The sequence below is a fragment of the Porites lutea genome, chromosome 11, assembly GCF_958299795.1.
Source record: "Porites lutea chromosome 11, jaPorLute2.1, whole genome shotgun sequence".
Lineage (NCBI taxonomy): Eukaryota > Metazoa > Cnidaria > Anthozoa > Scleractinia > Poritidae > Porites > Porites lutea.
The window spans coordinates 13,973,348-13,986,859 of record NC_133211.1 but is presented as its reverse complement, the minus strand read 5'-3'; the positions used below and the strand labels follow the sequence as shown (position 1 = coordinate 13,986,859).

Here is a 13,512-nt window from a genome sequence, read left to right as displayed (position 1 = left end):
TAAAGAGCAGTTGCAGGTCCTTGAATACTTTGAATATGTAATACACAGAGACCGACCTGAACTTTCACGGATCAGTCCTTGAGTGAATCAATAGAGCGAATTTACGGTCTGAGACTGATTCTGTCTGTATCTTTCTCATCACTATCTTTGTCGGCCACGCCAGGGGTAACGGGCGACTTCTCCGGAGTCTAGGAGACGCATCAGTGTACAGGCTGGTAATTTGCTTATGATAACTTCACCTTAAGTCACAGTACAACAGCAGCAACAGAAGTAAAAGGTATAAGCGCTTCATCTAATGTGACAATACTAAACACTATAAAATCCCGTCTTTTTTTTAAAACCAACTTCCTGTATTTTTGGTAGAATTCAACTTCCGCTTCCAAAACTCAGCCCATCAGAGGGAACTATCGTTCAATTCAACTTGTTGGTGATAAGAGATTCAGTGCTAGAAAGTTATACCGCACAAGTTAACAATTCATTCCAGTCGCCTTGTGCTGCATATTTACTTTTTCTTGGCACGTTCAATTCGCACGTGTGATCAACTCGCGTGCATATGCACGTGAGCGTATTAAGCAATACATCTCTCGTGAGATCCTGGTTTACAGTGCAATATTATTGTGTGTTGACGAGATAACAGATATTAGCACCATAGTCTGAAACACCAATATTAATCTGTAGATTCATCCCTTGTCATCAACTCTGGCTAGCTTGAGTTCTAGAACTGAATTCATCGGTGTTGATGTGAAGGCTACAGTTCAATCCTGATCCTTTTAAACAAGAGTTTTTTTCTTTTCCTTTTGCGTTTAAGACAACCATTCTGTAGATGAGTACGTATTCTTGATGTCAAGATGCTCTCATCTCGATGACATCGTTCTCTTGGAAACACAGCCAGAGTAATGTATGGAAAAACAAAATGCCAGTGATCTTGGCAATCAGTCCCCTGATAAACTACCACGTGTCTACCACGTGAATGTTTTATTAGTGAATAATCTAGTATTTCGTATCACCAAATCTATGCACATTGCGCGCCTGTGTTTGGCTAAGTGCTTGCTTGGTCTACCACTAAATGGCTTTGCAAAACCTCAACATGACTTAGTCCTTCTTACAGGATTCCATCTTTCCCCAATCAGAAGTAAATGAACATTGTGTCTGGCCGGCTACTAAAGTTGTCACAAAGAGTCTCATGCAATATTGTTCTGACTCAGCAAGTATATACTTAATGGGGCTTCCAGTACCACACTTAAGTCTGAAGAGATTTTGCGGTCTAAATATACCACTGTCCTTCAACTTTACACTGATTATGAGTTGTGTGAAATCATTGCATACGATATGCAATATGAAGAAAAATCTTAAGCCACGACGTCTTCATTTGCTTACTTGAACATCTGTAAGTGAATTCATTGCAATTAAATCCTTTTTAAAACCTGGTGAAGGAGACGCTGTTATTATGTTGTTTTAACACCCAGGGCATCAATGATTTTAATGTTTTTAGAAATCAATATCTCATTGGATAAAGAAGACACTGGGTCTGTAACTAGTTAAACGTATTTATAACCTATATTATCTTAATTTGCATAATATTTATTATAAAATTTTTGTTCTGTAAAATTTTCGCAATAAATGTTTTTATTATTTGTATTACAGTCCACCAGCACGCTACAGGCTAATAGTTTTATGTAAGACACAGTTTTTGTGTCTTTACACTGCCTCATATAAAACAACACGTTTGATGATGTCATTAACACACGAGTACAGACGTGCCTGTATTTATTTCTGCCCACGAACAGTATGTAACGTCCGGGGGTAGGTGGGGGGAAAGAGCTGTCTTTAGTGGAACTGTAGCGACCCAATTAAATCTCATCTCCCTGAATATTCTCAGCATTTTACAGTTATTAAAGTGATGCATTATATACCTGCAATGATCTCAGTTCATAACTGAGATTACATGAATTCGATATATAACCTCATTATGTTTTGTAGAAACTGGCTACACACAGAAAGTGAATACAAACCCTCCTTAGAAAGGTAAGTATTCACCCCTCTTAAAAATATGTTTTATAGGCGTTCATTAAATGTCAGCAGTTAAGATTGAGTAAAGTGCATTTTCAATTATTTGCAATAAAAGACTAAAAATTGACAGTTGTGCTTTTTGTATTGTTTAACAATACCGCGATGTTACGTAATGACGTCAAGTGAACACTTTTTTCAATATTCCAATATGTGATATTTGCTTTCAGCTTGTTTCACTTTTTTGCCTTCAATAGGTAACCCCTTTTGTGGATTATCTCCTTAAAATTGCAATTTTGATTCGGCATACGTGTTTTTTAACAGGTAATTTTTGTACATAAAAAAGTTGTATGAATCCAAGACTCGTAAATCTATTGCAAAATGAAGAAAGAAAATATTATGTTGTCAAAACAAACCAAAATTATTTTGATAAATATTGCTAACACAAAACATTCGAAGTGAGCTATAAATATTAAAATATTCCCTTCTTAGAATATCGCAATATTTTGAGACATTTTAATTTTAATTAGCTTTAAGTTGAAGATATAAAAGGCCATAAAATCTTACTTCGTTTTAGTGTTAACCACGATCGCTTCCGTCGCTGATTAAAACGTGGACTTCACCATTTTCGTTAGTGATCGCAGCTATCGCAGCACTCACCAGAGGCCTTTTTCTCTACGATTTCTTTCTTTATTTTATCTTTGGAATACTTAGCTGACTTTCTACGATCATTTCCTAATCTGGTACAAGCAGCACGAACATTTGTTTCCCTGAAGGACTAAACGTACCCATTTCAAAGGTAAGGTTTTAGTTTAATTTCGTTTATAATAATGTGGTATCCGATTAATTGAGTGTAAATGGTGTTCACAACCCTGAACCAGCAGACAAAAGCTGGTATTTATAATTTGTGTACAGGTTTTTAGTGATTGATCCCAAAAATATAGGAAATAGCGGGTATCGTAACATTTGTAATCGGATCGAATAACCGCAATATGCAGTAACCAAAACTAGCCTATCCTTGATTTTATTTGTCTTCGAAGGGCTTGTAGAAAGAATATTTTACCTCTTTTTATGCGATTCAGTTGTTGAAGTCGATAAGCGAACGGTCTAGCTTCCGCTTTATTGTTAGTTTTCTTCATTTTAAAAAAAGCATGACTGAACACTGTTTTTAATTTACCATCGTTAGATGTTCAAAAAGCAAACGGGCCGGTATGCTCATTATATTCCTTCTTAAATAGCTGCAGTTTTTTTTTCACCCCAGTTAGCACACGATTGTGTTCTTGGACTTTGTTCTCAAAGGGAGTGTCCGTATCATGAGACCACATCTGTTAAAAAATTTTAGAAAGACCGTTGTTACGGTCTGAAGTTGCTGGTTTTCTCCGAAAGGCAACAAAAGTGATTGGAAGTTATATCGTGACATGATAAAGAGAACTGAGTGAGCAGACCGGAATTTCACAACGACTTTTTTCTTGTTTAGTCCGTCCCCTTCGTTTTTTAATAGAGTTAGTTTATACACATAAATCTTCAAGTAAAAATGCTGCCTTTAGCTAGATTTAAATGATCAGTATTATATTGTGCATTGAGAGAAAAGCCTAGAGTTCTTTCTCATGTTAACATTGTACAGTGCTCTCATCAGTGTATCTTTTTCCTTTCACTCCTGCGCGTCCTAAGCCTGTTCAAGGTATTCCGCACGATGTTCCTTGTTCAGTTTGATGTCTGAAATACATTCGTACTTTTATAAAGGAAAGTACCTTTTTGTTTCGTATGCCAAATATCGGCCACTCCTCATTCTTCTTGTGTTGATTCATGTTTACAGGGTTGCCTTTCTTTAAAAGTGGATGACGATCTGTGAAACCGCAACTTTCGTTCATATACCGAACCGAAATAAATCATTTACAGGACTAAAAACAGTAAAAATAAATTCAAAAAAACCTATAGTTTCGTTCTACTCATATATCCCTATCATCCCCAATAAGCTTGATATTCGAGTCAGCATTGAGCTTTTCTAGCTAATCTTAATTTGCAAACGAAAAAAGAAAAATAATCAGAAATAAAATAGGACATTAATATAATTTTAACCTATAAGAGAGCGGTTCGAAAGTAACAGTTCTTTGATTCAGTGTCCCAATCGATTGCTCAGGGTGTCCTATCGAAAGTGTAAACCGGTTTTGGACATCCTTTCTACACAGTTCTCAGTTTGGTTATTGGCTGGATTGAGGTAGTTGAAAAAGGCAAAAAAAATGCGAAATTCAACTTTTTTTGGCCTTCCTCTAATACGGCGTGTGCACGTGCGCCTTCACGTGCTGGAAAAGTGTATCGGCGGCAAGTCAAATATCACTAATTGCTACAAGAGATCTTGGCCCTTCTGTGTTCATTGTTTTCATCGATATTTGTTTATTGGCTTGAAATGATTCGCCTCTTTACCTGTAAGTGGTGACTTTTGTTGGTTCTTTGTTGAAAAGCGATTATCTGATCAACTAATCAAACATGAAACTTATTGTTAGCACTGAAATTTTTCTAGGAAAGTTTCAACGAAATAATATGAAACCCGAGCTAAGGGTTGCAAAGGGATTGCCAGTTCTGTACATTCACCTAACATTGTGATTTGAGCTTTGTGCATCTCTAACTTGCTAAGATTTCAATCACAGTGTATAATTTCCCATCTAATGCCTTTGGTCTTACTACTTTTGTTTTTGTTTCTCTTGTTTCGCTATCGACGATCTAGCAGATGCCCTTGTCATTGTCTAGTAATAGATGCTAATAGTATTTGGACAATTATTTATATTCATGACAAGTGGTGTGCCCCAATAGTTTTATTTTGATTGTTACGACTTTCAGCTTCTATTCAAATCTAAAAATAAACTCTTTATATTTCTAAATTATCCCGATAGGGCTTGACAAAAGGGGAGACATGTCCTTCGTCTAATTGCTCTACAAAATAACGACGGCGCCAAAATTTTATTATCCATATTTGCTTGATTTGCTCGTTTTTTTCTTTAACGCGTGTATCATCTCTCTCTCTGTTTTTATTTCGTTTACAGCAATAAAGTAATTATGGATCGATTTCTTCTCATTTCATTTCTTTGCATCAACTGGTCATATCTTGTCTTCAGCCAGCAGGGTAAGTAAACTGTCATGCGATTTACAATATTGGTATTAAAAAAGTGTAGCTGCCAGTAGGATGTAAAGACTGGCAGCTTTTGCGAGTCGAGAGACTGATTTAGCATTAGATCTTGAAGAGTGCGACACTTTACCAGCAGAACCTCCTCTTCCTCGAGAACAATCGACTGTCTCTTAATGGACACCTCTATAAGACAGACAACTCTGTAAAACGGACACTAAGAGTTGGTCCCCTCCTTATTTTACTCCCTTTATTTGACTCTCTCAATAAGACGGACATCTACCTAAGGCCGACACGTAGGGCTGGTCCCAAAAGTGTCCTCCTTAGAGAGAGAAAGGCTCTGGTGACAGGGTGCAGTGAGTAAGAAGGTTAAACGAAATAAACCTAAGAGCCCGGTTGTTCGAAGGTGGATTAGCGCTAAACCAGGGTTAAATTTTAACCCGGGCTTCTTTTTCTTTTGTTCAAAAGCATTTTTCAGGACAATTTTCTCGATTCTTCTTAGAGCATCAAATCATCAAGAATAAAGCTGAATTTGCTTTTTAAGCTCTTATGTCTGAATCGAAATTTTGCATTAACCCTGGGTTATCTTAGCCGTGCTTTGAACAACCCGGCCCTAGGTCTTTGAGTGACTCAGTAAGGTACGTGCCAGGTTTTTCCAACTGCCACATACGGAAATTTCAGCTGGAAGAGAGTTAATTAGTGGGGGAATATTATGATAAATACTTTAATAAGAGTCAAGCTGAGGGTGTGACTGATGACAATCCTTATGATATTTAAATCTTTCAGCTTTACGATGGACGTATATTCCGGACGCTCTACTAGGTAAGAATTTACAAAATACTTTTTAGCGATGCATCCTTACGATCCTGTAGTATATTTATGAAAGGAATCTAACACAAGCTGTCCGTTTACAAACAATATTCTTTATGGATTCTTTTTTCCATTCCTAGCATTTAGTTTAAACTTGTCAAAACGGCCATCTACTAGTCATAGTCAAGATATGGGAAATTTGTTATAAATAAAAAAATATTTGGAAAATACATCGCTTAGGGATAAATTATCGATAATTGGCTGCATGTTTTAACAATGAAATATCTGTATCACCGCTTCGATTTGTCGTTATCCAAAAACGCACCAAAGACCATCACGTGGCATTTTAGTGTTGGGAAGTAACTCATATAAAGGCTGCGGACTTGAAAAAAGGTCAATTAAGATGAAGGCAATGAAAATTAAAATATGACACTGATAATTGATGGCAATAAGACACATATGTAGTCCTGCTATAACACTTAACTACATCCTTGCGCAAGCTGGCAGATGGCCTGGTTATGTGTTCATTTTGCAAAAGTTTATTTCCTCTAAGCCGGCTCAGTCCTAAGCCTGTGTGAATTTTCTTTCCATATTTAGGCCCTTCTAACTGGTCTGGGATATGCAGCACAGGAAAGAGACAATCACCAATTGACATTAAAAGCACCGAGGTAACTTTTGACAAAGGCCTGGGCGAGTTCACTCTGAAAAACTACGACAGGAAACTCAACAAAACCTTTACTGGCTCCAACACAGGCTACGCCTTTGGAATGTCATTTCCTGGAGGAGTGTACAATGTCAGCGGAGGCGGTTTGAACGGTGTTTACACCACTGTTCAGTTTCACTTACATTACGGACCAAACGACACTGTGGGATCGGAACACATTGTAGACGGAGAACATTATGCCGCTGAGGTGAGCGCTTGTGAACAAATAAGGGCGTTTACATTGCTCCTCACTTTGTGCTTTTGTCATCAAGCATTTTCTCTACAGTTTATCTTTTATGCCACTTTGTTTCCATCAGTTGCCCTACAAACATCTTGAGAGACTCTGCTCATCTTTTATAGACTTCCGAGTCTTAATAGGAAATAATTACCACTCTGTGTCTAGACAATGACATCTATTTCCACAGAAATCAAGGGCGATGATCATGATTCAGAGAGATCTTTCTTCTCGATTTTTAGCCTGGATTTGTTTAATTTGCTTTAAATAATAAACCATCTGTAACGACTAAACCAGAAAATTATTAGTCAGTTGGATTTAACTGAATTGTCATCCAATGGTCAATATTTTTTCCCTTAATTATACTTTCACAGTTGCACTTTGTCAGCTACAATACAAAATATGACAACCTTGTTCAAGCAATCGACCAGGAAGATGGTCTCGCAGTTCTTGGTCTCTTCATACAGGTAACTGGGATTTAAAGACTAGCTTATTCTTCATTCATTCATTCACGCGGCCTCAGCCAGACTAGTCGCCTGGCCGCCCAGTTCGCCGGTGGATTCCCTCATCAGGTTGTCTATGAATGTAGACACTGGGCGACCGCGTCGTTGTCCCGTTGGATAGACGGTGCATCTATCCGTCGTCTCTCTAAATCTCTGACTCCAAAGACTTAATGAAATGGTTAACTGCCTTTGGCAATTCGTTTCTTTTCCAACTGAATCTGGGCTCTTATGATTGATAAATTTAATACATTCCAAGTTAAATTTTATCTGTGTAGTGGACATGATCCCTTTACCAAACGTTGATTAACGTGAATTCCTTTTCACTCTTTTTTTTTCTCAGGTCGGAGGGGAAAATAACACCGCATTTTCATTCTTGGAAACTACCAGAAATCTTACTTCAAGTTGTAAGTGACGTCTTTTCCCTATTATATTAGAATTTTTTTCATAACATGAAAAATCGTGCCATTATAAAAAAAAGATTATACTTTAAAAATAATTTATTAAACATGTTATGCTTTATGTATAATAATTATTATTACATATAATACTATTATTGTATTAATCTGCGCCTTTTATTTGTTTTCACAGACACTACCATAAGTGGCATTCCAGCTTTCAGATTTGACAGCCTGTTACCCGCCAATAAGACCAAGTACTTCCGGTACGACGGTTCTCTAACAACTCCTTCTTGCAAAGAGAGTGTCACATGGACAGTCTTTAGGGACGCTGTCAACATATCACAGTATCAGGTACAGGATTGACTGGAAAATTTAACTTGTATTTAAAACTTCTTCAGACTGCTGCGTTTTAAATTAATTTGCCCGGTACAAACGCGTTTGTTGGATCAAGGAGTCTCTATTTTTGATGAAATTAGTGAATGCCTCGATAGCACGGTCCCTTACCCTTTCTGTTTGTTTTTTCCCAGATGAACCTTCTGCGTCAACTCCAGAAGACTTACACCACATCAAGTGTTGGAAATTACCGTCCTGTGCAACCACTCTACAACCGAACCGTAAGGGTTAGTTTCCAGGTAGCCGATATGACAAATAGCTCTTCTACAACGATCAACACCACTACCAGTACCACTGGAACTACCACCATAACTCCCCCTAAAGGTACGCAGTCTCCTGCCTCTTCTACTGGTATGGTTTCCAAGGGTGCAGAGAAATCATCCTCAGCCTCATCTACTGGTACTTCAGGTGCGGAGGAATCACCGCCAGCTCCAACTGTTGAATTCGACCTGGGATCATCTGCTGATCGAATCACTGCTGGACTGTCGATGCTTTTTGCTATGACAGCTCTTTTTGCAGTGCAGCATTAGTGCGAGGTCGCGCGGATGCTGAGTTAAAGGTGAAGTTTCCTATCCAACTGTCTTGTCCAACTTGTCTTGTCGTGAAGATTCCCATCCAACCCACTGTTTCCCATCCAACTGTCTGGCAGCATATAGTCGCGTTTGAAAAGACATTCCAAGATGGATCGCAAGTATGGGTGATTACTGCCTCAGAAGTCCCTCATTTGCCAACTTTGAGGAATCTGTAATTCGGTGATCACACTGTAATTTGGTCTAACCTTCACCTTCTCCTGTTGCCTCACTCGTTATACGTCAAAGGGCTTTGACGGAAAGAAAAGGGAGACCTATTGATAAGCAGAAACACAAACCAAAAGAGAGAAAGAGTTCAAAACATTGACAACAGAGTCAATATTATTGACGACGAATGCAATATAGTAATACGCTAGGCTCGGGCCTAACTACTGAACCTCATCCCGTGTTATGTTCTAAGGACATTTTTAGTTTAATTTTTTATTTCTTTGTTGTTTTTCACATTCTCAACCTTAGTGTTCTTAAAGAAAAGGTTCTTTTCAATACCAAAGTGTAACCGATATTTGTCCTAGGAAGCTCCATTTAGGGTCCAGATTGAAAAGAAACGTAGTGTTGGGCGTGACAGCTAACGTCTGACGTTTAGTCTAGCAAAAAATCTTCATTTAAACGCCAGATGTAAGCAGGTTACGTCCTCTAGTGACGTTCAATGGTACCAGCCAAACAAAAATAATGTATGCACTCGTGAACAGAGTGACAGAGGATTTACACGAATCTCTATCCTGATACTTTTTAGTGAAAGACATGACATTCTAAAGATGTATAATCTATTTTTTTGTAACACCGTAAAATTTTCTCTACAAACTCATGTAAAGGCTAGAGAAGTTAGACTGCACACAAAAAAGTTCATCGTACAGTCTCTCTTTTCTCTTACATTGAAAACTAAGGCAATATAAATAAAAAATTATGACAAGTGATCTATTCATATGGACGCACGCAACTGAAAAATGAACCCAACCAACTTAGTATTAATTCAATAACGTAACATGTAAATTACTACCAACAAAATAGTAAAGGATATTTTTTATCTCTTCAATATGTAAATAGTGTTTTATCTTTTTAGCTTTGTAACTTAAGTGTTTCTTTGCTGAGCTATAGACTGATTTAATATAATTGTATTTCACTATTATGATAGGTGGATCTCATTTAAATAAAATTGAATCGTCAGGACAGAAAATGGGAGCTGTGGTTTAATGATAGAAGGCCTACTCTATACTAATGACTTAAGTTCTTTTATGCTACCTGAAGTTGCCTAATGTCATCTTAAGTCGCCTAAAGTCGCCTTTAGTCGCCTAAAATCGCCTTAAGCCGCCTAAAGTGGCCTTAAATCGCTTAACATTTTGAGGGAATTTTCCTAAAGTCGCCTTAAATCGCCTTAAGTCGCACAAAAATACGGCGACTTAATGTCCCAGAGTAGGCCTGATAGAGATCATTCCAGTTTCAAAAGAAACCCAACACTTTAAACAAGAATCAACACGAGAAGGATGAATTTAAAAGCCATCAACTTGCCCAATATTTAACACAGGAAGTAGTTCTTCTCTCATAAAAGAAAAAAAAAAACTTTCCTGAACTGCGTTTAATCAATCAGTTGTAAAACTGCAAACTAAATTTCTTATTTTGCGGTGGCGTTTCCCCTCTCGAAGTCATAGCTTTAGAATGAAACGAGACGATTTAAAAAAAATAACGTGTGATGGAAGATCCGTATATACTACTGATAAACATTGCAATATAATTCAAGAATGTTTTGTCTACTCATGCAGATCACATCTTTGTGTGTAGACCAACTCATTCCGCAAACTGACACAAGAAAATTTAACAAAAAGAGGACGCCGAAAAGTTGAAAACTTCGCAAGGCTTGAACCCTGAAAAAAGGACAGAATCAAAGGTCTAGAGCTGGTCAAACAAACAGTCAGCATATTATCTCATAAGCCTTTGGCGGAAATAGAAATTAGAGGTTGAAAAAATCTGGATGAGGGAGGTTTGAGAAAACGAGGGGTTCGAGAATTAAGGATTTTATAGTGTGTAATCATGAATATTGTAGTTCACAAAGACAAAAGAAGTTCGGTTGGTTACTCTTATAGTTATTGTTGGACCCTTTGCCGATCCTCTCTTGTGTTAAACTTGTAAGGAAAAACAAATTGCTTCCAGCGATTCATTCCATTAAGATACTAGTGGCTCTAGCAAAAGTGGGGGTCTCTATATTAAGCTGGCTGAGAGTGCTAGGGCTCAATCTAGAAGGAGAACACTTGTTAATATCCTCTGGATATTGTGTTCTTGCACACTTTACTAATAAACTTTACACGCGAACGGTCTTTGTCTTTACTATGCGGAGAAACTGGAAAAGCAACTTCTTGGTCTAGCGAAGGAAATCGCTACAGTGTTTGTTTTTTATTAAATCAGTTTCGCAGTCCAGCGTCTAGTTGTTGAGCAAACTTGAAGCAACAGACAGTTATAGTTTTCCTTTCACTGAAAAGTGAAATCGGAACTTCTGATTTGAACTGAATATAGCTCAGTAATAATTTCAAGCGGGAAGAACTTATATGTAAGAACGAAAGCACTTTCTTTTGGCTTCTGAGTGTTTTTGAAAAATCACTTAAATTACCCTGCAGCATCCTCTCTCGAAGCAGCCTCTAGTGAAAAGTCTACTTACGATGACTCATTACACTATCAGGCGGGTATCGTGACAAGACCAAATTGATTTTCTCTTTGAAGAACTGAGTTGTTATACATTTTGCACTGTAACATTTCGAGGTAAAAAAGTTGTAACATTTAGCATAGGCTTAATGTACTAATTGAAACCTCCCACCCCCCGACCCCCAGGATAGGGCGGGGATTTAACATTTACTAAGTGTTAAATATTGCCATTTTCCCCGGTACTCGGGGAATCATTTATTGCTAAAGCTGGTCAAGTTCACAGTATTTTTTGGGTGGTTTATGGACACAAATCAGATTTTGACCTCTTTAAATAGTTTATCAAGTAGATTATAGATTGAGGTACTCATCATTCATACAATTTTCACTCCAAAGATCAATGTTTAGAGGAAAACTGCGAAGTTGTTCTACCTTGAAGAATTATCAAAACATGGACCGCTATGCCTCTTGGTTGACCAGCTGTTAGTATTACAGCTCATACATATGCACGTATCAAAAGTCGGCGTTATGTTAAGTAATCAGCTGAGTAATACGGTGTTGTAAGTTTAGCAGCGGTCCTAAATCATTTCATACTTCCTAAATGACTCAGAAGTGACTATAAGCAATCAAAGTTAACAATAATTATTGCTATGATAAAAAGCAAAGGAATAGCTACAAGAATACGAAACCTAAGAGTCTTTGAATTGACGGCAATGCAGTGCTTACTATACAGGAAGAGCAAGCATCAAGCAACAACTGTCACGGTCTCTTTATGACTAACTACTCTTGTGACAGAATTGAGTATCCCCGAATGTAGAACAAAATATTTGGGGTGTACATTTAGTTGTGGAAAAAAAACCCAAAGACCGTCACGCTATTAAACCTCAGTTCTACTTTTTATTCAGTAAATAAAACCGAAAACTTTCGTATCTGTCACGTAACTTTGCAAATTATGTAATCAATTACACTCTGAACAAAAGAAAGAGCCAGGTACAACCTTGGTAGACTGAGTAGCAGTAGAAATAAGCTGAAATATCAAGCATTAATTACAAAATAAACCGGACGGAATGACCCATTCATAATAATTTTATTGCCCCGCCATGTAGTTTATTGTTATCTTTCAAGCTCGATTGTGTTAAAACTATGTCACTTCTGCCCAAATCGCGAGTTAAAATGCGCGAAATTATAATAACATTATCTACTGCGAACTGGACAAAAGCCATCACGGGAATTAAGGTTATCGAAACTTGGAAAATGCGTGATAGATTTTGTTTTCGTGGCTTCTTGTGAACGAACCAGTAAAAGGTTTCAGTTGCCCCATAAGGTAATCCGGCTCCAGAATCCAGGAAATTCTTGCTTTTGGAATCAGAAATACTGGAATTTGAAATCCGTTATTTAGCTCAAGGAATCCCAAATTCCGCTAGCGACTGGAATCTGGAATCCAGGTTCCACTGACAAGGAATCTGTAATTCATTACTTGGAATCCGGAATCCGCAATGTGGAATCCAGAATCCAGGACTGTCTTGGATTTCCTTACAAGGGACGATTTCAGTACTGATATATTCTAAACTCCTCTGAAAAAATCTTAGACTTTTAACTCGAAGGGGATGAAGAAAACCGACCGTTTTTACGAGGGAGAAAAATGGCACACAAGTTATGATTAGGATTACGTAATTAAGGATTACGTAAGGATTAGGATTACGTAATTAAGCTGCCGAGACGTGGTGTTTGAGTTCCGTTACAGTCACTGTGTTGTATGGCTTTATAACCCAAGTGGAAATTTGAACCTCTTCACGTGCCCAACACGTGCGAATAATATTTAACGATCCTCAAGAAGTTACTTTTATGGTAGCCTGTAAACCTTCAGCATAAAATTGACTAAGTGCAACAATTTCTGGGAAAAGTCTTAGTATTTTAAGGTTATCCGAAAAAAGGGTAGAAAAAGCAAGCGGGTAGCTGTCCACAGGCTGACTACGTCTCTCTTCTACTCTTGTAGCAAACACTTGAACTATGTGGCACACAACAACACGCAATTTTAAGAGATCAACTTTAGTTCTGGCAACCTTCCACATGTACAAGGCATAAATATCTTGTCCTTGTAAATCACATCTGCAACGACATACT

The 13,512-nt window shown here is 37.7% G+C and overlaps 1 protein-coding gene across 1 annotated transcript; it reads left to right on the top strand.

The window, feature by feature from the left end:
• The first annotated feature begins 2,584 nt into the window (after positions 1-2,584).
• Positions 2,585-9,934, top strand: LOC140952468 (carbonic anhydrase 2-like). Its single transcript, XM_073401894.1, has 8 exons — positions 2,585-2,806; positions 5,049-5,128; positions 5,915-5,950; positions 6,536-6,849; positions 7,251-7,343; positions 7,720-7,783; positions 7,968-8,128; positions 8,305-9,934. Exons 2-8 carry the CDS (start codon positions 5,062-5,064, stop codon positions 8,698-8,700), a joined length of 1,131 nt encoding a protein of 376 aa, XP_073257995.1. The 5' UTR covers positions 2,585-2,806; positions 5,049-5,061; the 3' UTR covers positions 8,701-9,934.
• Positions 9,935-13,512: the final 3,578 nt, after the last annotated feature.

Bases quoted from the DNA above. Each gene is read 5' to 3' on its own strand.
- LOC140952468 (XM_073401894.1), top strand. From the start codon at position 5,062: ATGGATCGATTTCTTCTCATTTCATTTCTTTGCATCAACTGGTCATAT. The intron at 5,129-5,914 runs GTAAGTAAACTG...TAAATCTTTCAG, and splicing joins TCTTGTCTTCAGCCAGCAGG to CTTTACGATGGACGTATATT. The intron at 5,951-6,535 runs GTAAGAATTTAC...TTCCATATTTAG, and splicing joins TATTCCGGACGCTCTACTAG to GCCCTTCTAACTGGTCTGGG.